This window comes from Epinephelus fuscoguttatus, linkage group LG14, assembly GCF_011397635.1.
Source record: "Epinephelus fuscoguttatus linkage group LG14, E.fuscoguttatus.final_Chr_v1".
Lineage (NCBI taxonomy): Eukaryota > Metazoa > Chordata > Actinopteri > Perciformes > Serranidae > Epinephelus > Epinephelus fuscoguttatus.
In genome coordinates this window covers 24,478,618-24,501,811 of record NC_064765.1, presented here as the reverse complement: position 1 = coordinate 24,501,811, position 23,194 = coordinate 24,478,618, and the positions used below count along the sequence as shown (strand labels likewise).

General features: G+C 42.1%; 1 protein-coding gene across 11 annotated transcripts in view; it reads left to right on the top strand.

The window, feature by feature from the left end:
* Window positions 1–23,194, top strand: part of LOC125900452 (ryanodine receptor 3-like) — a 157,059-nt gene that overhangs the window by 24,248 nt on the left and 109,617 nt on the right. For 8 of the 11 annotated variants that reach the window (XM_049595453.1, XM_049595449.1, XM_049595452.1 and 5 more), the window contains exons 2-8: window positions 4,374–4,493; window positions 12,268–12,372; window positions 18,173–18,187; window positions 18,708–18,782; window positions 20,895–20,973; window positions 21,556–21,668; window positions 22,895–22,994. In XM_049595453.1, the coding sequence (XP_049451410.1) occupies window positions 4,374–4,493; window positions 12,268–12,372; window positions 18,173–18,187; window positions 18,708–18,782; window positions 20,895–20,973; window positions 21,556–21,668; window positions 22,895–22,994 (607 nt within the window). The remainder of the gene's footprint in view (window positions 1–4,373; window positions 4,494–12,267; window positions 12,373–18,172; window positions 18,188–18,707; window positions 18,783–20,894; window positions 20,974–21,555; window positions 21,669–22,894; window positions 22,995–23,194) is intronic. The other 3 variants (XM_049595456.1, XM_049595457.1, XM_049595447.1) reach the window with 1 other exon arrangement.

Below are 23,194 nucleotides of genomic sequence, written 5' to 3'. Positions count from 1 at the left end.
GCGACAAAACAACTGTAAAACACTAACCACGTTTTCTAAACAAATATAAGATGCTAACGTTATTAGCACAAGCCTATGGCATTTTACATTGTGTAAATTAGCCTAACCACAAGCGGAGATTTCCCCTGCTCATATGAAGACAGGATAAATCACACATAAGATTTAAAATGCTATTTTGTTGGGGCTTTATTCATTCATTCATTCATTCATTCATTCATCTTCTAACTGCTTCATCCTCTTGAGGGTCGCAGGGGAGCTGGAGCCTATCCCAGCTGACATTGGGCGAGAGGCAGGGTACACCCTGGACAGGTCGCCAGACTATTGCAGGGCTGACACATAGAGACATATTGTCTTCACAATTTATTGTTTCTTATCTGTGAAATTAAAGGAAATAAAAGCTTAGTTACCTACGAGGGAAAAAGTTTTCAGCTTACAGGAATAGACAGGAGGTTTGCGTCGCCGTGATGTGTAGTTACATTTCTGGGGAGATGCACGTTAGGCTACAGCATAGGGTACGGCATAGGCTCCACGTCGATGCAGAGCCTGTGGTGTAGGTACAGCGTTGATTCAAGACAGAAGTATAAATTCCGCTTAACCAGTCACCCCTGCAATGCAAGCGCTAAATCTTAATAGTGTAGGCCAGTGGTACAGAAAATCACTATTTAAAACAAGACCTCCACCAACAACGCCTTATCTTTCAGTCATGCTTGTTGCTGCTATAGGAAGTCATGCTGTAAATTAATTAATTCATTCATGTTACTAATCAAAAGTCAATAATATTACAAGACAAACTTTTTTATCACATTACAAATAAATGTGGTATTATCCTGAAAGACACGATTTCTTTTTCTTCATAGACAAAAGCTCACAGTGTGCTTGGAATATGAATCTCTCCGTGGGCCACATCCGAGGCACATGTGAGCATCAGCTCCAAAAGAAAAAAAGAAATGGTGTCATGCGTGCATTTTGAGGGGCTCGAGGCCTGTCATATTGATTTTCATGCTGTGCTACTAAACCCACAAATGCTACGAACAAAGCTGTACACGCACATGCACTCAGAGACACGACGATGCTAGTCATCTTTATTTCACTCTCTCTTTTTGTCTCTCCCTCTCTCTCGTGCATCATGCTACACTATAATGGAGTGCTTTACTGTTACTACTACTACTGCTGCACTCTGCTCTCAGCACAGTCCCCCTTACATTAAATAATGCAGCTGGCCATTGTGCAGAAGTCCCCCCCCCCCCCCCCCCCAACTCCTCTCTGCTCTCCTCATCCCACAGCGGCCCATATCAGCACATTTCTGCTTGCTCTGCTATCGTGAAGAGTAACTATGTCCAATTCAGCGTTTACAGGGCCAACACTATAAACATAATCAAGCCATTTACACAACAGCAGCATCAGATGTTTGTTTTCAGCCCTTGTTCTCCCAAAAGGATGCATATTGGGAGAATTGCTCTGTACTACACCTGCCTCTGCTGACTTATATAACTGCTACAACTGATACGCTATGAAACAGGCGGAATACCCACATGGCTTGTTTGCATTAAAGATTTAATTGTTTAGTTATGTATGGTTTCTGCTTATGCCTTTCTTTGACTTAAACACAGTAGTGAAATGCTGTGGATAGTGTTGTTAATCATTGATTAGATGGTTACTTTTACAAAGTCCTTCATTATCCCTGTGCCAATGGCTGTTTGTGCTGATGCTAATATTATATTTAAAAGGCTTGTCTGATAGTCACTCACTGCAATTCTCTCATCTATATATCAGCTTAAGATGGCCATAATTATTAGCAAATATAGATTTTCACTCTCTAATGGTTGCATTTAGATTCTTGTGACACTGTATTCAGATTAAGTGTGATTGCATTTTGGACTAATCAAAGAACTTGATCCAATGTGTCCAACAAGACTTTTCTGTGATGAATATATCCAGAAGTATAAAAAAATGCAGGCATACATGCTCAAATATATGCAGACATAATTTCATACATAATTACTAATGCAGCATCAAAGCCTCACAATGCTTCCTCTTTACATACATAAATGTATTAATTAACTCAGACCATTATTTTCTTTTTAAATGTGTAACGCTCCAATCAATTGACTCATTTGTACCATATAAACAGAGTAAACAGCCTAAAGGAGATTGGGTCGATTCAAAGGGATCAGCCATGGTTGGTCTCTTTTTGATCATCACATTTAGACGGGAAATCCTCCCAATTAGCCAGGCGGAGGCAGAGAAAAAAGGATAACTTGTGAAGGAGGGGAATATGTGTTAGGTGTTAGAATTAACACTTTGTGGTGCAGTTGACTGTTTAGTTGTATAGTTTTAGTACAATATGGTCTGCTACTTGAATATTACATGTGACAGTTTAATCAGTGACTGTATATAAAGATGGACAACCCGTCTCTACTACCTCCCACTGTAGTAAAGTGACATAATTTGGAGCCAGAGTCTATGCAGTAGGGCTCTCCACAATATCATGTTCAGGCTGTACAACCACTCGCGAGCAGCACCATTGATCCCATGCAATCAACTGGCACACACAGCTGTAAATCAGCTATTGCATCAAATAATTAGGACTGGCCGATATGTCCTGAAAATTATATCGTGATATATTTAGGGTATATCTCGATACACGATATATATCTCGATATTTTTTAAATCTCCTCAAAAGCCCTTCATTAATGCTAGGACTGGGAGACAAAATAGAACATAACAATATTTCGAACAAAATACCATCTCTGTAGGGATTCCTGTTGCATTTTTTGTTGTTTTCTTTTTTCAAAATTTTAAGACGATGTATAGTCTCATATCTTGATAAAGATATGGTATCTTCCTATTGCCCAGCCCTACAAATAACTAATTATAATCAAACTTATCAGAATTAACACTTAAACCAACAATAATGTGATGATAACTACTTAAAATGACAGAAACCATGCTCATGACCTACTGCAGCCAGCCACCAGGGGGCAATAGAGATGTTTTGGCTTCACTTTTTTCAGGGCTGTCATGTTGGCCATCTTTATGATACAGTCTCTGATAAAAATTCAGAGAAAACTCTTGTCAAAATGTGATGTCACACTACCCAAAATACAGAGGTTTTAAGATAAGAAAGCTGATCATCAGTGTAAATGTGTCAAAATGAAAAAGAAAAAAAAGAAAAAGAAAAAGATTTCTAGATTTAAAAGATATACAGCAAATTATACAAGTCATTTTTTGTGGTTGTACACCTTCTTTCTGGTGTTTTGAAATCAAGGAAAAACAAAAGGTGACACCGCTATAAGGACTAGGGATGTGCGTGATTAGTCGACTAGCTGATTAAACGTTGCTGCCTTTGTCAGCACCACAATACTAGGTTATTAAACTTATTCTTGAAATTAGTATTATGTTATGCAATTGCGTTCACCTAATGAAAATGCCATTGTAATCAGGCACGTTTCCTAACTATTTATTTTCCTTCAGAATATTGTTTTCAATAAATATTTTTGTTACCTTTTATTAAGGAGTTGTTTTCATGTTATGTAGGATAATGTGCTATGTTTGTAATGCATGGTGCAAAGTGCCACATATTTCAGTGGCATTTTGAGGCTGATTTTGTTACTGAAAAATTAGGTTAACGATTTCAAATCATTTTCTGGAGAATGAGGCTCGGCCATCTGGAGGGACCTCGGAGTAGAGCCACTGCTCCTTCACGTCAAAAGGCGTCAGTTGAGGTGGTTCGGGCATCTGATCAGGATGCCTCCTGGGCGCCTCCTGCTGGAGGTGTTCTGGGGACATCCCACTGGTAGGAGGCCCCGGGGTAGACCCAGAACATGCTAGAGGGATTACATATCTCATCTGGCCTGGGATCGCCTTGGGGTCTCCCAGGAGGAGCTGGAAAACATTTTGGGGGAGAGAGACATCTGGGGTGCATTGCTTGGCCTGCTGCCCCAGATAAGCGTATGAAAATGAATGGATGGATGGATGCTTAACCAGATAGATTAAATTGTGCTCAATGTTGGATGTGTTCTGAGTGTTCTGTTACTTTTATACTAGTTGACTAGTCGAAGTTTAAACTTACATTTAAAAATCATAGAAAATTAGTTGTTAGGAGCATCTCTAATGAGGACTACTCAGCGGTTCTCAGATAATGGTTATATTTTGAGTCGTGTTATTTCGTCCAGCAGTTTCCTTTTGTTTAGTTTCCTCCACTGTGGTGACAAATAACCAGAGACGTAACATTTTAGTGGCACAAGAGTCTCCCGTGATCAATGGACCAGGGTGGGCATGTGTGTGGGTGAAGTGGGGTACTCTCGGGACATGACGCACACACTCACACTCGCATGCACAGACACAGACTGAAGTCCGTTTTGTCTTGACAGGATGATGAAGTGGTGCTCCAGTGCGTGGCCTGCATCCAGAAGGAGAATCGCAAGTTCTGCCTGGCTGCTGAGGGGCTGGGCAATCGGCTGTGTTACCTGGAGCCCACATCTGAGGCAAAGGTAGGCACAGAGACCGCGCCGTTGCACCGTTTGATTCTCTTTGATGTGAAAAACATTCAGTGGAACACAGAGATGCATGTTACTGGTGTGAGGTGTCTCTGCTCACCTCCTTGATCAAAACTCATCGACTTCATTTGATGGAGTTTGTTTTCTCCCCGGTTATATAATCAACTACACACACTCGCACATGCTGAATATAATCAACAAATGATACATGGAGCAGTTTGCAGAAAAGTGAAACAGATGAAAGGATGCATTCACAGAGGCAAGAGCTCCATGGAAACCAAACATCCATTTAGTACATCCTCGTTTAGGTCCAGCAAAGACTCAGTGAAGCCGAGCGGAGACGCACAGAGAGGCAGCTCAGCACGCCATCAGAGCTGGAATAACAGCTCACATCCACCGCAGCCTTTCTTGATGAGCTTTTCTTCCGAGGGGTTCAGGGACGACGTGGCATCTCCGTGGGCCCGCCGTCAGATGATAATTCCCGGAAATTACGCCCCTGGACGTGTTTGATGGATTGTTTCATAAACAGTGCTGTCGTTGGCTCTAATTGCCTACAGCTTTATTGCAGCTGAGCAGTAGCTGTAGCTGCTGACGCACTCGCTGCGGCTAAATGCAAAGTTTTAATTGAGACAGTTGAGTTCAGTTTAATTGTTTGCCTTTGTAATCGACAGGTTGCCACCTTTATTGCATTTTTATGTAACAAATTATGAAAATTACGAAGCACATCCTCAGCCTTGTTCCGCAATGTGTTAGTGATCAAGCCATTAGGCAGAAATAACTGAGCGATGATTGGCGGCTGAAGAGGATGGTAACAATCCCAAGATGCTCTCACCTTTCACTGGCCTCTGCTGCTTTGCCGCTTATCTGGCATTAGTGTTTTCCTATAGCAACGCCTGTTGACAGCAGGCCTAATGGGCTTTTTCCGCATTGATTGTCTTTTAATCGTAATCCATTAGTATTGTCCGAGATTCATTTCGCTCGAGCTATGACACCAGGCAGACAGTGTGCGAATGTGTGAGAGACACACAGACGCTGTTCAGGGAGAAGAGGCCAGAGGATGACGAGTGAATGAAAGGTCCGTGCACTCCAGGCGTTAATCTTCTGTCCTTTCAACAACTGTATGTGTGTATGTTGGGCTGGTATTAGGTGCAGAGGGAGGTGAGGCTTTCACCCCATATTGGATGGTAATTACACCTGACAGGTGTGATGGATGTTCTCCCTATCTGGCACTTTGTCTTCATTGCCTGCGTTTTTTTATTTTTTATTTTATGAAATGGCATCACCCCACCTTTGGGATCAACGACAGAGAGGTGAAGAAAAAAAGAGAGATGACAATTTAGGAGGTCTGTACAACTGAATCGGACACTTTCCTTGGTGAACTAGTCCAGTAATGGGGCACAGAATCAAACCACGGGATGAGGCTGATTTAGAGTGTGTACAGTTTAAATGGCAACATCAATCAGCCTGTGAGAAGCTGGTTGATTGTGATATATCACCAGCAGCTCTCGCCTGTCAGCGACTCAATAATACGACCACTGGAGGGTAGATGCTCACAAACTGCAATGGCGATACTGTGTCTTTGTTGTACGTACAGTGCGTGAATCAAGACAGATTTCCTCACACACACAAACAGACCAGTTGTTATTTGCAAATTATTTGTCTTGGCTCTCGTCTTTGCCGCTTCATTTAACAGATTCAGCAGCTCCTCAAATTAAGCTGAAAACGAATAGCGGAGCATGAGGTCACCTCCTCTGGGCGATCAGCTTTAACCCGTTTTGACCTCCTCGCTAGAGACAGAAACAAAGACACCATCTATCCCTGCTCACTATCTATCTACGCTCTTTTGCTCATTAAGCTATTGGTCATAAACCGAACATCAGGGCATGGCCAGGCTGCTGTAAATCTGTCCCCTCGCTGCGCCTTGTAAGAGGACATCCTGACAGGGCTGGACACTCATCACCCCCTCCAGCTCTTCTAGACCTTCATCTAACTGCCTTGCTCTCTCCAGGCAGTCCCCTCCCCACCAACTGTTACCGTCCTGCACCCGGAGAGAGCAAAGGTCAGCTGTTAGTCATCCAGAGAGATGAGGGTGGGGCTGGATGGCTTCCCAACAGACTTTATATTTTATCATAATTTCTCTACAGTGACACTGCTAGCGGGAAGGCTGAGGCATACTCGGCCAAACAGCATGTTGGGAATGTGTTATAGTGTACAGACTATAGAGGATGTGCAGGTGTTGTATATTCAAGGGTGAATAGTTTGACATTTGAGGCGATATACTTCTTCACTTTCACGTTGAGAGTTTGATACCACTCTCATATCTATCCATTAAATATGAAGCTGAATACGAAGGATACAGTTAGCTTAGCATAAAGAGTGGAAACAGCTAGCATCGCTCTGTCCAAAGCAAAATAACTGCCTTAAGGTCACTAATTAACAAGTTATATCTTGTTTTTATGCTACGCACTAAAGGTGAAAGATACAAGCTGTGGTTTTTGGCTGGGCATAGAGACCTTGTGTTTTTCACTCATATTCAATATAACAGGACATTTAAAATAGTTTGAAACATGGCTTAACTGATTCATAAAATCTTAGAGTTGTAAAACTATAAATCATGAAATCAAGTAAGATTTTAAAAGGGTTGCAGCAGCGTGAAGCGTAAAAAGAAAGAGTTCCAGACCTGCATCAGGAAATTAGATCAAGTTAAAGGCTAAAATGAGCAGATACGTTTTTAGCTTTCTGTTAAAAATATTTAGCAAGCTAGCTGCCCTGATATCTATGGATAATGTGTTCCATAGCTTTGGGGCGTAATTGACAAAGGCTGCAACCCCGATCTTCTTCCAGCTGTTGCTGGGAACCTCAAATAAACCAGCAGCAGGTGATCGCAGTGTTCTTGTAGGCAAATAGTTTACAAGAGAGTTAGCGATGTAGCTCGGTCCCAGCCCATTTAGGGCTTTGTATACAAGGAGGAGGATCTTAAAATCAATTCTAAATGTAACAGGAAGTTTGCAGAGCAGCTCAGACTGGCCTGACGTGCTCTCTCTTCTTGGTTCTGGTTGAGTACTGAGCTGAAGTCTCTCAGTGGTGTTTTTTGGGAGGCCAGTAAAAAGTGTGTTATAGCAGTCGAGGCAGCTTGAAATAAAGGCGTGAATTAATTTCTTGGCATCTTTTTAACTTGGAAATGGCCATAACTTGGCAATGTTTCTGAGGTGGAAAAGTTATGTTTTTGTCACTTTGTTAATGTGGGCCTTGAAGCTTAGATCCTAATCAAGGATCACACCAAGACCTGTAACCTGTGACCACTATAGTGACAAAGAGGACCAGACTGGGACCAAAATTCTCTGGCAATTTTTGCCTAGAACAGCCGAATGCTTTGTACTACGTTTGCAGCATTTACTACAAGGCACTTTTAATTATACATTTTTCACAGTGTATATAAAGTTTTATTTAATTCAATCTTAATCTTTATTTAACCAGGAAGTCCCACTGAGATTGATAATCTCTTTTACAAGAGAGACCTGGCCGAGGCAGCACCCAATCAAAACTCATTTAAATTGCAACAAATCCAACATATGATACAAAAATTCCCAATAAAACAAGCGCATGTGTCTGTCACCACGTTTTTCATCAATGAATATAAGTGTTTCTAATTTTAGATCTTTTTGAAGATTGTTCCATGTCCAAGGTGCAGAGTAGGAAATGTTCCCCAGATCTGTTAAAACCCAGGGTTCATTAAAAAGCAACCACCTGGAGGAGTGTAGCTGGTAACTACCAGAGCTGACACACAGAAGGCTGCAGAGATAGCTGGAAGTTTGCCCAATATTGCTTTATAGATAGAAATATACCAGTGTTGTTTTCTGTCAGTGGTCAGTGATGTCCAACCCACCAATCATAAAGAATGCAGTGATGAGTAAGTGGCTTTGTACTTGTAATAAAACATAGAGATGCGCGGTACACTGAATCAAGGCTATGTAAAATGGAGGTGGTTGCATGCATATACAATATGTCACTGTAATCAATCACAGACAAAAAACTAGCTTCCACAAATTTTCTCTGGCATCATCAAGATAAGAACGTTATTTTTGAGTAGTAAATATAATATCGTAAAACATTTTGCAGCATCACCCTTGAGATTTTTTTCTTTTCGTCTCTGGCCTTTTATTGCTCCACCTTTTCACAGTTTCAGTCCTTTATCATCTATTTCATTTATATTTTCATTCAACTCCACTCCTCCTCTCTGTCTTGATTTCATTTGACCTCTGACATTACATGGACAGATCCACTTGAAGGGGTGGGGGCAAGGTGACGATGGTCAGTACAACTGCACCTGCTTTATTGACAATTTTGGGACTGTGTAACCCCTAATCAGATGGGCTGTTCCAACATCAAGTGGGTCATGGCCAGCAGGTAATTTTTTCCCCACATTGCTGTTGGTGGCCTCGTGGCCTACTAGGTGGGCCGGCCCATCTGGCATTTACAGGAATTGCCAGTCCGAGGCAGTTTTTGCTGACTACTTACACACCTAGTAGATGTGGAGAAAAATTAGCTCTCTTTGGAGTCATGCAAGCCCTCCTTTTAGCTCTGTTTGATCTCCTCTTACTCATGAGGGAAATATACGGCATTATAGCTGCTAAATCCTTCTTGCTGTGTCTGACTGCTGTTTGGTGCCATGCAGGTGTCGTACAGTCATTTTTAGAGCCAAAACATTGAGCTGAAAGTTTAGTTTTGAGCATGTAACTGAAGTAAACTGCAGAGTCAGGTGATAATTCTCTGTGGGTTCATCATTTCGAGTGCTACATTTCAGTTACAAGTAGTCAAATGATCCATTGTTAATATAACAATATACATTTTAGCCTCCTTAATGGACAGATATGAGTAATATTGGGTATCTTCTAATGAAAGTCTCTGCAGGAGAGAAATAGATGTCTTCCCAAACTACTCCTTATGGTAGTGTTGAGTGTTCCTCTGCATGTGTGGATGACAATGGCACAAATGAGACAGTTAGGATGAAAATTTATTCATCCCATCTCTCAAAATAAAACAAATCATTCAAGTTGATGTCTAAATAAAGCGACTGTGGAGTGTGTGGAGTCTGCAGTCGGCCAGCGAGACAATCTGGAAGCACTATTGTCGGATTCCAACACGCTGGCATGTGTTGCTGTAAATCAAGTCGTCTCTGTTTGTTTTTCCCTGAAGCGTTTCCACCGTCTCGCCTGGAGCATCTATACTTCAACATGACTTAGATTTTAATGATCACATTGCTATGGCTGTGAATCTGTTGTCGGTTCACCCTAAAAACTGGGTTTTGTGAAGTTTGCAAAATGAGGTTAGATTTACCTGTGTGAATGAACCAGTTTGGGACGAGTTGAGATACTCAGTAAGGAGGCCAGGGCAGGTGTTTAGGTTGATATAATTAATCTTGTAGCCATTCCCCTACAATATCTCCATCCCTGCTTCCCTCATTCTGTCACTGAATCTCCCGTATCCTCTCCTGTCCCGGTTTGGGACATGATTTGGCATCGTCTCCGTTTGTCTAACAGCGCTCTGTCCAAGACCTGGCTTATCTGAGCGTGGGCTGACCTGAGAGCGCTTAATCTGTTTTTAAAGTACCTTTTAATGAATATCGCCCACTTGATTAAGACGAACTTGGTTCAAGTGCTGTAAAAATGCAGCAGTCAGCAGGACATCTAATCAGAATATCCCAGCGGATTCAGGGAGCACTTTTCATTTTTTCTGACTATATGTGTATATATTGCTTAAGCAGCAAAAAGTTCTTTACATGCGAAATGAAGATGAAGATTGATGGAGGGCGGACAGGTGGCTGTGGTCATCATTTCATTACTAATGCTTTGGTTATAAAAAGAGCATGTTGAGGCGATATACAGTAAGTAGGGTGTTCTCCGAGAATAGTAGTCTTGACTTTTTGGGCTCACACTGTGAGGACATGCTGTACAGTACATACTGTACTGAGACGGTGCTTCCTTTACCCTGCAGTCTCTGCACAGAAACACCTTATACCAGGTCTAGTCAGTGAGTCTCCAGATATTGCTTTCAGAAGCTAGTGAAGGCCAAAAACAGAGGAAGGAAACTGAATACTGGACTTCTGTGTGCCAGATGGACACAAACATGACTCTAAATGAATGCTAATGTTGCTCTATATCTGTTGGATGTGTACATAACTAACTGATAGCTAAATATTTTCCCATATAGACTTAAAAAAGAGTTGTGTTTGCAGCTTGTATTCACTGCCCCTCAAAAGCCCACCCTACAGACAGCAGTTTTTGCAGGTTTAAAGCTGCAGTGGGCAATTTGCATCATGGTGGATTCACACTGCAGCATGAGATAACAGTTTCAAAAATTTCATCACCCAAAAAATGGAAAAACTGCACACTTCTTCGACCTCAATGCCACTTTCTTTCCTCTGAATGGTCAGAGAGAGAAACACTTTATGAAATCACAATTTAAGCATACCAGGAAAGTAATATAAGAATAATTTCAGCGTTATATCAAGGACTGAACACAAATGACAAACATTCAACTAGATATATCAAGGTGAAATGGGAGGAATAACTCAATGTAGAAATTTCAGACAAAGATTGGCGTAATATGTGGAAGATACACCACTCAACGACTAATTCACAAACATGGAGGGAATTCTCATGGATTGATTTGTTTCTTTATTACACCAAAACTGAAAAGCAAGCATCTCCATAGTTGCCAGGAATGTTGGTGAGAGTGCTACAATAACTGTATTTTGGGAAACGGTATGGAAAGAGATAAAGCACATACTAGGATATGAGCTTCCTAATTGTCGTTTGGTGCTTTATCTATGTGCATTTTATGAAGAAAATGTTCTTGCAAGTGATAGATATTGGATCAAAATAATGCTAGTCCCAAGCAAGAAAGCTATCACTTGGAACTGGGGTAAAGAAACACCACCAACGAAGGACCAGTGGCTAACAATTGTGGAAGAAATCTGTTTAATGGAGAAACAGTCATACATATTGGGACTACGAGACGCACAACTAGAAAGAAAATGGAAGAAATGGACTTTATAGAAGACTCCAAAATTAGACACTGGACTGGAATAATAATGTCAATGTCACAAATATTGTTTAAATAAAGATTTAAGTGGAAAAAAACACTTTGAGTCCAACAGTTTGGGGCTGTGTTCGCACTGGATGTGGAAGTGCCCCAATATGGCAGTTACTGCGCGAGCAGTCGGCTGGCCGTTCTCTCCGGAAGCTCATTTCTCTGTGGGGTCAGCAAGTGATACTGCTCCTCTGCTCTTTTCTTATCACACGTAGGGCTCTGTCTCTGTCTGTGTGGGTGTCTGATTGTCTCTCTCGCTCTCTGTTTAGGCATAACTGACAAATATGTGGAAGCATGGGATGCATATTTTCTAATTTATATCATAAATATCTTTCATAGTGTTCATGATAGATTATTAGTGTGTTTTCTTGCCAAAGTGGCTTGCAGCTTGCATAAAAAATAGACCAGAAGCTGAATCTATCACTGCAGATTGTGAGCTGGCTGCCGAGCTCGGCACCACGGCACGTCCAGTGCGAACAGCCCAAATGGTAAACATGGGCACCAAAAGGACACGTGCAGCCCTTTTACAGGCTGTAAAAATCTGCTTTTTGCGGCTTGGTACTATTACTATGAACTTCTACAATGAGAGCTCAAGTGTGAATATTGTGTGTGGAGTAAATAAAAGTGGCCTTAAAAAAACTGTGTTAATTTGTAACCCACTTGTCTGTTGTTGCAGTATGTTCCTCCAGACCTGTGCATCTGCACCTTCGTGCTGGAGCAGTCTCTGTCAGTACGGGCCCTGCAGGAGATGCTGGCTAAGAGTGGACAGAACAGTGAAGGGGTGAGTGATGATGAACACACACAGATACACACACACAGACAAGAGACACTCTGACAATCCATACTTCAACTCATCCCTGAGTCATGTACTGTATGTCCATCCCAAAGAGGAGGTTGTAAAGCAGTTTATTGTAATGAATGCAGTTAGCTAAGTTGAATACTTGTAACTTGTTCAGTCACTATAAAGAGATTAATGGGCAAAACAGGCCCATTACAGTGGCCTGAGGACCCCGACTGCGGAGAGGTCCGGGCCCCTATGAATATTAATGAGGATGAAGGGAATGCCCTGGAATTACTGCAGCCTTTAGCCCATTTGATTAACACCAAGGCTTGAAGGAAAACAGCATCATTTAGCACGTACGTACTTTCCTTTGCTTAATAAGTATCCTACAAACAAACAGAGCAGCTGACAGCAGATTTGACTTTTTTCAGATCAATACTATGTGGCTGAATTTGTAATCAAACACTCATTCATCACTGTAATCTCTGCTCCTGATGTTGTTTTAGTTGTCTTGCAAGTGTGTTTGCTTCTCTCTCTCATTGCTGTGACAGATGTGTAACTCTCCCATCTTTATCTTCTATTCTCTGTGTATAATCTCCATCTTCCGCATGATAGACACGCGGCCCGGACCGATGGGTATGTTCACCACTCATACCATTCCCCTCTCATCCCCGCCAATGCATGACGCAGTAGATTAGTCACAATACACAACATGTCACCACTGAACATTTGTCTTTACATCATAAATCGTTAGGAATGGTGGTTTATGGTAACGCCTGAGCCCTTGCTTTGAAATAACTGATGATCCTATGGATTTTTTGTGTACACTGGGTGAGAAGATTGCGTCTGAGCTCCCGCCGAGCTGACAGAGACAAATAGAGGTTCGTATAGACTTCCCAATAAGGTTTCCTGCAAACATTAACTCTCACACAACTCACTTTCTGCTGCTGGAGAAGCGGAGCAGCGCCGACGCTGGATTAGCGTCAGATTAACATTAGTCTTGTCCTCGGGGGCATTCAGATAGATATTCATTGCGGTGTCATTTGTTTTATGCAAACCCCACCACATAGGATAAGCTCTCATTTGTCACAGTATTTTCTTGTGCTCACTCTTTACTTTACGATATGAGATGCTATGAGAGGATGCAAACAGCTGAGACTAAGATTTCTGCAGCACGACAGCAAACCATCATGAGTGATTTAGTCGTAAGAGGCTCTCAGGTGACTTTGAGTCAGCGTTAGCCACTTTGCCCTCTAATGCCACGTGGTTAATGATGGTGAGAATCTCCATGAATCCTCACTTGTTAAGGCTCATTTTCATCGACTCAACTCCTGAGATAAATGGATGTTTCAGGGCGAGAGCTTTGTGGCCACAGTGGACTGTCTGTGCAGCCAAATGATGGAAGTCAAGAGCATTGGTTCCACTGCTGCTGTGGGGAGTTTAAGAGCTAGCTGGCGGGGAATTATGGGCCGCAGCAGAGAGAAAGGGTGCTCAAAAATATTAAATGCTAAATTAAAGCTCAAATGGACACGTTCAGCCTCATCCCTCATGCATCAGCCCCTTTTTAAGGCCTTAACATAACACTTAAAGTCCAACTGAAATTAAAATGCATGTGTTTTTGCTCTATAAATCACATGTTCTCCTTTTAAAAATATCAGAAACCAATTATATTTTTTATTTTTTGGTTTCGTGATGGCACCTTCTATCTTTGCAGTCATCAGTTGAACTTTCAGTTCAAAGGGCTTTACTGGCATGAAAGTTTCAAGAACAAATTGCCTAAGCATCAAAATATAACACATCTTTCTCACTTTCTTGTAACACATCTGCTGTATAAGTACTTTAAGATTGTTTATGGGCAATAAAGGAATAATTAACAACAATATATTAGTGCAAAATCAAAGGCATCTAGAGAGAAAAAACGTTCTCTGTCTGTGTAGATGAAGAACTTCTCTCCATACAGACAATGATATTGCTCACTTTGAAGCATATTTACATAAAGCAGTATTGTCACCTTTTCTTGCCAGGCAGATGGTCACACTGACTAACAGCCAGACAGCAGCGTGTTACACAACACAAAAGCCACAGACTCTGAACGCAAACTCACATTAGTTTTCCTCCTAAAGTCTCCTCAGCATTTAACATTACTGTCATTTTTTTCAGTCGCCCGGTCTGGCAAGTGGGTCAGAAACCTACTTTCCCAAAGTCAGTTTTCACTTGCCCCTGTAGAAATTCTTTACTGTTAGTTAGCACTTATTAAATGATAACAAAGACTAAAGTTAATTATGTTGTGACATTTTTCAGAAACTCCATATGCCTTTGAATAACAACTCCCCTTTATCCACTTTGCTCTCAAACCTGGGGAAAAACTGCGCAATACATAGTTGGTGTTTTGCCCACATCCTCTAACGCCACCCAACCAAACACCTGTATCTAGGATAGTTAAAGTGCTAGCTTGTAGGGCTGGGTGATATGGACAAAAATTCATATCTATCTTTTAGGCTGATACACAATTAATATCTCAGTATTTTCTACTTAATTGGCTACATGTGCAGATGCAAGTCAAAACCACATTTTAAATGTCACAAATACAAAGGTCTAAATCCATTGTAGTTTAGAGCATTTAAAAATCTTTGTGGGGGGGGAAATAAAAAGTAATTTTCCATGGCCTTTAAAATGAATCTCATGCCAGAAAATTACTCAAATTATTTGTGTTTTTTTAGGCTATTTATGTCATTAATGCACATAGCATTAACAGAGAGGCCAAGGGAGGGAAGAAGCCAGAGGCACTTTGTCCGCGTTATATACATCTTGTAAATGAAACAACTGTGTTTTCGCTGCATTTTTTAAAGACATCTGTCGCTGCATCCAGGCGCTGTCTCACTGTCACACAATAGGCTACAACTACTGTACCAAAAAGAATGGCGACGCGCTATGATCAACCTCACATGCAAACTAATGAACAAACGTTCACCTGACACAATCAAGCAGCTCTGTCTCCCACACATACAGCACAGCGCTGTACTGCACATGTGCCACTGCAGTAATTTCAGTCACCTAACTAACTGATTTAGCATAGCACGTGCAACATTCAGTATATACCAATGTTGCATTGTGGACTAATTAACAGACAGATTAAACAGAGGAGCAGCGCTGTGTCTCTCTTAGTATTGCTGGAGAACTTGTGAGTGAGTGAGTGGGGCGGAGCTGTGCGGAGAGTGTAAGAGAGGAGAGATGCACACGGTTTACATAACACAACTTGATCCTATATTGATATAAATAGTGTTATCTTAATCTATATCTTGCCTAAAAAATATAATGATATATCGTACATAGTTATAGTCATCGCCCAGTTCTAGTTACTTGCGCTTCAGCTCATAAACTTTATCTTTACTATAGTTCTTTTTCTGCCCCGCAACTGTGCAAGTGCAACTTTCAACAGAGATGAGAAGGACGTGAGATGACTCACTCCTTAGCTATTTCCATCATCAGCACCGGAAGAAACAATGTCTTAAATTTGTTTTTTACCACTTGGCCAGTCAGGCAAATGAGCTGCTAGAGGTACAAACACAATGTGGCATATTACTTGACGCGGGCTATCCGTGCTTCCTATCTAACTCACAAGCATAAACACACATCTTGTCCGTAGATTGTTGAACGAGTAACCAAGCAAACGTTCACCAGGGAAAAGTGCACTGCTAATGTTAGGTTGCAGGGTAGATAGCTAATTAGCAACACATTAAATAACATGTAAAAGTACCTGTAAATGTTACTTCTGTCCATTTTTATGTCAGTGTGGTCTGTACTCTTTAATATCACTGCTAACAACTATGTTCGGGAATAGTTGGTTAGCTACAGCTTACTCTATCCCCATCCCCAGCCGGAGCTCAGCCAAGACAATGAGCTTTTGTGATCCAAAGAGACCTTCACTTCTCCTTTCAGTAATATAAAACTATTAATGCTTAAAAATATCGACCACTATAGTTGATTACAAAAATGGATAACTAAATGTGATTTCAGCTGGACTTTAATGTTGTTGCATTTCATACTTTCTATAAGACTACTTGGAAGATTTACTCATCTCAGAAATCTGTGCCTTAACCTTTCACTCCTTTTGTGCCTTTGTATCAAAGACCCTGGAGACTTTTCGATGGCCTGCATTGACCATTTGTATTGTGTTACTTCACTGTTTTCTCTCTACTCACTTTTATCTGTTTTCGATATTGTCTTCCTATTCATCATTCTTCGGCCGCGCTGAAATGTCACTGGAGGAAGCGCCATTAAAGGGGAAATGGAGGTTGAATATGTCTCGGCTGAGGCTCGGAGATCAATACGTCTTTGAACAGATGGGCTTATCAATAGACAAGTGGCTGGAGCAAATCGGTAGTTCAGGCTGTTTTAGGCGGAAGGCGCTGAGAAGCAGAGGGGACAGAGGACGACATGCGAAGACAACACACTTACAACTGGTGTAAATGCCAACCTGCTTTTATCTCTGTATCCACCGGCGACCACTCTGTGTGAATTTGTCTTCACTCGCCCAAAAAGCGCTGACCTGTTTGATGTTGGGGTCGCTGGTCAAAAGGGCGAATTATGAGACACAGCTGCTCTGACGACATCTGGCGTACTCGTGTTTCTTTTCCTCTGCCATCTCTTTCTGTTCATGCTTGGTGTTAGCTTGTGGCTATTCCCACCCCCCTTTTTTGAGAGAAACCACAACACTGCAGCCACACACACACACACACACACACACACACACACACACACACACACACACACACACACACACACGTGTAGTCTGCCACAGGGTACACACACCAGGAGGCAGCGCCCTGCTAAATGTCATGCCTTTAAATTGATATGAACATGTCACTTGTGGTCAACAGCTGGACAAAAGATACAGCACGAGTGTCTTTTCTTTTACACCTCTTTGATCCAATCGTCTTCTCCTTCATGGTTCAGTGAGCTGAGGGTAATACAGTTTCACTCATTTCACTTGCTCAAGGTGTATTGAATTTTTTTTTTGCCGCAATGTGTCTCCACATGCAGAAGATTCCTTTCTCTTACTGACATGAGCCACAATTCCCCTCAGTGTACTCTCTATCTGTATAATGCAGTCGACAGCCGTGGGATAAGGAAGTGAGCGGAAGGCTTGGGTTTATTGGTCGTGGTGATTGCAGCTGGATGTGCCTCGCCGCATTAAGCTCAGTACCTCAGCCAGCATATAGCAGTAGCCAGGAGCACAGAAGAAGCCTGGAAGCCAGTGCTGCAGTCTGCACGACACAACTGCATCAAATCACAGGCCGGCTATTGTCCCAGCAGCCAATGGAGGGGGGATAGAGGGAGAAAGAAAAGAGAGAAAATGAAACAGGAGGAGAGAGAGGCTGTGCATGGTAGGATGTTTTCAAGAAACACTGCCATGATTCATGTATCTCTTAGATAATTATAAGACTCTAATTTTGATGGAAATCTACCGAGCTGTAGCAGAAGTCTTGACTACACATCATCAGTGTCCTGCAGTGGTTGTAGTTTCAGTTTAATGTGACATAAACTGTTTGGCATTGTTACAGAAATGATTTCTGTGTCTTGTGCCAATGGCATTACTTTGTGAAATGCCAAAGAATGGGAGTCAACGTGTTTCCCTTAATCCCTCTCAAAAAATTGACTTTTTGACAATCTGGCGTGCCCTCGGGACTTTAATCATTTGTACCAGAGACTAAAATAAGGCGGAGGCAGGCGGAGAGGCTCAGGAGAACAATAGTTCCTTCTGAATAATGACACTCTTTCTTACCTTAATGCTTCCTAGAGGCTCATAAGGAAGGTGAGTAACATGGGAGTTGCTTGCCGAAGAAAAACAACTAAAACTCGTCTTTATCCCCCTTTTGCATCTCTACCTGTAGAGATTTACCATTTGTTCCCCTCCTGCATCTTTACCCAACCCCATAAGCGGCGGAGTCATCCCTTGCTAATGTTGACATTGCATCGGAGACTGACAGTAGCTGTGCATCCTTCCCACATTCCTGTAGTCGGAGTGCTGGAAAGATGAGCCCGTATCCTGTTCGCGCACGGATACAGGAGCCAGAAACACCATCTCCTGTGGCCAGTCAGATTGCATGTCCTCATTGGAGAGATGGGGTGGCAAAAACCTTCCCCAGGAGATATGTGGCTTGAGGTCATCATCGCTGGCGAGGAGGTCCTCGCTGAGGTCAACATTCAGTGTCAGAGGTCGGGTGTAGATTGGAGCGGTTGGAGGGAGACCACTGGGGCTGTACTGTCAGGAGCTTGAGCTGACATGTAACTATGTGTTTGTGCGTATGTGTGTGTGTGAATGATCTCTGTAGGCAGCGCAGAGCGGCGGACACAAGACCCTTCTGTACGGACATGCCATTCTCCTCCGGCATTCCTTCAGCTCCATGGTAAGAGATTGCACGCAATCAGTGTCACCATCATGAAAAAGGAAATTCAAACTGGATTATCACAAGAGCAGGATTAAAAGGAATAGTGTGTTAGATTTAGGGGGATTTAGTGGCCTCTAGTGGTGGGGAGTGCACATTGCAACAAGCTGAAACTTCTCCCGGTTAGAATTCCTTAAGTGTTCGCTGTTCAGGAGGTTTTTACTGGGAGCCAAATTGTCCGCAGAGGTCTCCTCCACCAGGTGATTAAAACAGGTAAAAATACGGAGCGATGGCCAACATGAAAACACAAATGGCCCTATCAACAGCCAGTGTTTGGTTTGTCAATTTTGGGCTACGGTAGAAACACAGGAGTGAACATAGCAATCTTTGTGGGTGAGGACCCACTTCCTGTGTAGATACAAACTACTCATTCTAGGGTAACGAAAACACTACTGCTCTTAAATTCAGAAAGACAGAGAAAAATACTTATAACATTACATTACATTCTTGCTGATGTATCCCCCTAAATCCTACATCCCCTAAATGCCATTGAAAGTCTTTTAACCTTTTCTTTTATTTGTTGGTTTAATAGTCTGTCTGTTAAGGATAAGAACAGCCTTCAGAGCATAGTTAAGGCTTGCTCCAAAATTACTGGAGTTAGACGGAGAGACCTGCATTCCCTCTGGGAGAATCAGGTGGTTAAGAAGGCGAAGAGCATTATTAACCAACCTTTCCATGTCCTGTCTCAAGAGTTTTCACCGTTGCCTTCTGGTCATCGATACCTTGTACCTCTGAGCAAGACTAATCGCCACTCGAAATCTTTTATCCCTTCAGCTATTTGGTTACTAAACTTAGATGGTAATTAGTTTAGCAAATAATGTCCTGACAGAATAGAATGGATTAAGGTCTTTCTTTCTCATATTTATATTATACTTGTATCTTTTTACTGACATTTAACTTAACTTATGTGCCCAATCAACAACGTGGTTGTCTGTTTTACTGGACTGTGCTTGGCATGGATTAGTGTGTTGTTGTTTGTACATTGTGGGATTGGGAAGCTACAAACAAATTGCCCCTCATGGGATCAATAGAGTTGTTTCTATTGTATTCTATTCTTTTCTATTATAGGGCTGCAACTAACGATTATTTTCATTGTCGACTAATCTGTCGATTATTTCTTCGATTAGTCGACTAATCATTTCATTGAAAAATGTGTTAAAATGTTGAAAAATGTCGGTCTGTCTCTCCCAAACCCCAAAATGATGTCATCTAATGTCTTGTTTCGTACACACACCAAAGGGTTTTAGTTCACCGTCATGGGAGAGTGTGTAAAGCTGCCAATATCTGAACGTAAGAAGCTGCAAGAAGAGTATTTTGGGGTACTTTTATAGTACTTCTCTATGAAAAATGACTCAAACCGATTGGTCGACTACTAAAATAGTCACCGATTATTTAAATAGTCGATTAGTCATCGATTCGTCGACTAATTCTTGCAGCCCTATTCTGTTAGCAATTTAAGTGTATGGCAGGCAAGGTCTTTAGATTTAGGGGGATTTAGTGGCATCTAGTGGTGGGGATTGCAGATTGCAACCAGCTAAAACTTCTCCCAGTTAGAATTCCTTCAGTGTTCTTTGTTCAGGAGGTTTTTACAGAGAGCCGAACTGTCCCCAGAGGTCTCCTCCTCTCCAAAACAAATGGACCAGGTGATTGAAAGTGGTAAAAACACTTAACAAAGCCATTTCATGCTAGGAAATATGTGTTTTTCTGCTTTTGTCATGGAGGGGCTCCTAATTACAATGGCCGTCTTGAAAACATGAACAGCCCTATCCAGAACCAGTGTTTGGTTTGTCAGTTTTGGGCTACTGTGGAAAAATGGCAGTCTCTGTGGGTAGATATTAACGACTCATTCTAAGCGAATGAAAACACTACTATTCCTAAAGTCAGGTGATTATACACTAAAGGAAGCATACTTATTTTATTATATTCCATTTTTGCCCATGTATCCCCCTAAATCCTACACACTGGACCTTTAAACGCCATTAGCAATTTAAGTATATGTCAGGCGAGGTCTTCCGCAGAGGAGCGTGTGTGACAGCTCCATCTTGTGTGGTTTGATGTGTCTGTTGACCACAGTACCTGGCCTGTTTGAAGACATCAAGGTCGCAGACAGATAAGCTGTCCTTTGATGTCGGCCTGCAGGAGGATTCAACAGGTAAAAGAAAAGCTCCGTACAGTTTGCTTTTATCCACCTCTTTCTCCCTCTTTCATTCTCGCTGGCTCTGTCCCTCTTTGTCTATCCCCATCTTTGTTCCCGTGTCCGTCTGTTTGGTTTCTTTCTCTCTGTCTATATCTGTCTGCGAGCCCTCCCTCTCTTTATCTCTCTGTCTCTGCTCCGTATTTGTTCATAAGCCTGTGTTATCTCAGTTAATATTCCCCCGTGGAGCACTGTAGACAGACAGTGTGGTGCTTTTGTCGGCGCTGATTACATCTTTGCTGCACATTTGCATTATTTTTTATTTCGCACCATATAACCGATGAGCAGTCGCCTTAGTATGACTTAAAAAGATTGTTGCCATGGTGCAGCCACATGCATCCACATTCTCATTTTTGCCTGCTCTTGCCTTATTGCATCATTTGTAACTGCAGATGACAGTCAGACAGTAGCAATATGGTGCTTTCAAGCAGTTTACTATATCTGGTTGTTTAAATTAAGGCAAGACTTTTGGACTATTTGCTTCCAGCTTACATATATGTGTGCGTGTGTGTGTGTGTGTGTGTGTGTGTATCATCGTAGGTGAGGCCTGTTGGTGGACGATCCACCCTGCCTCAAAACAGAGATCCGAAGGGGAGAAAGTGCGCATCGGTGACGACCTCATCCTCGTCAGCGTGTCCTCAGAGCGATACCTTGTAAGTTGATTGTTTGTCGTTTGATCCTTGAAGCTGTAGCTACTGTGTGTACATGTGTGTGTGTGTGTGTGTGTGTGTGTGTGCATATTATAGAGGTCTTAGCAGGAGAGCATCAACTCTGCTTCCCCTGATGTGACAAAATTCCAGATTATCCCAATCCTGTTACTACATGCTGCACTCTCCCCATGACCTCGCTCCTGCAGGAGGCTTTAACGGTAAAAGCAACAACTTTCTCCCTCTGGATGACTGCACGGCTGCAAAAGCAAAATTAGATCTGCACTGGCAAGGTCTGGTTTGGCGGATTATGCTGCCAGTGCCAGTTCAAATGAACCTCTCTTGTTTTCATCCATGTCACATCCCCACGTCGCACCGCCATCAATAATGATTATGTTCCTATTGCATTCCTGATCTGACCTTTTCAGCAGTAGGCTTCTTCTTTTACTAACATGTCCTCCTGCCCTCTAAGCTTAGCATCATAGCACTGTGCAATGTTAAACCCTGGAAACATGTCCCTTGTGATCCATGAAGTTGGTGACAGCAGCCAGCAGGCTGTGTTTACCCCCCCAGTGGCGGCAGGGGCACGGCCAGATGACCACTATCGCCTTACAGTCACCAATGTCAATCGGGTAGTCTGTCCCTGCTGTCACCCACACAGTGGTATGTGGGGACGGCACCTAAGGGCTGCGGAGGGACTCTGGAGAGGGATGATCAGGACACAGCTGTCACAAAATTTGTTTTCTGGGCACACAGAAGTGGGGAAAAACACACCCACTCATACACACACATACACATAGTGTTACAGCCCCCCCAGATGGTATAAATCCCCAAGCACTCAAGGCATCTGCCCGTCATGTTTATGGTTCTCTCAGCACTCAGTGATAAACTGGATGATAAACGATTACAGAAACTTCAGCTGAACTCTGTCTGACAAGTCAACATCACATCTGATGTTGAATAAATGGTTCAATTTACCAGATATCAGAAATCCAGTGTCGATCTTCCTGCAGAACACACGTTTGTTTGCTATCGGATTATCCTTTAGAGATTTATTCACAAACAAAATGTTTAATATAGTCTTAATCTGACAGGTTCAATATCGAACAGAAGAGGTTTCTCATAATAAAAACATCTTTACATCCTCTGACAGATAAGCCCATGCACTGTGCCTGGTGTTGATGTATGCAAATAAGTAAAAGCCGTGCGTAATCTTCCCTTCTTTCCCGCAGCACTTATCCATCTCCAACGGCAACATCCAGGTGGATGCTTCTTTCATGCAAACCCTGTGGAACGTCCATCCCATCTGCTCCGGCAGCAACATAGAAGAAGGTACACACAAAACTCCAGCCTCTATTTTTTCTTCACATTTTTTTCCCCCTCCAATTTTCTCCATATTACCATTTTTTTTTTCCAGCAGTTAGTTGAGGAGAGGCACCCAATTATTTTTAAAACAGTGTGTTTCAGAATTAAATAAATTTTGCTGTTCTATTTGTTAAAAAGCATCTCATTAAACTGTTTTTTGAAATCAT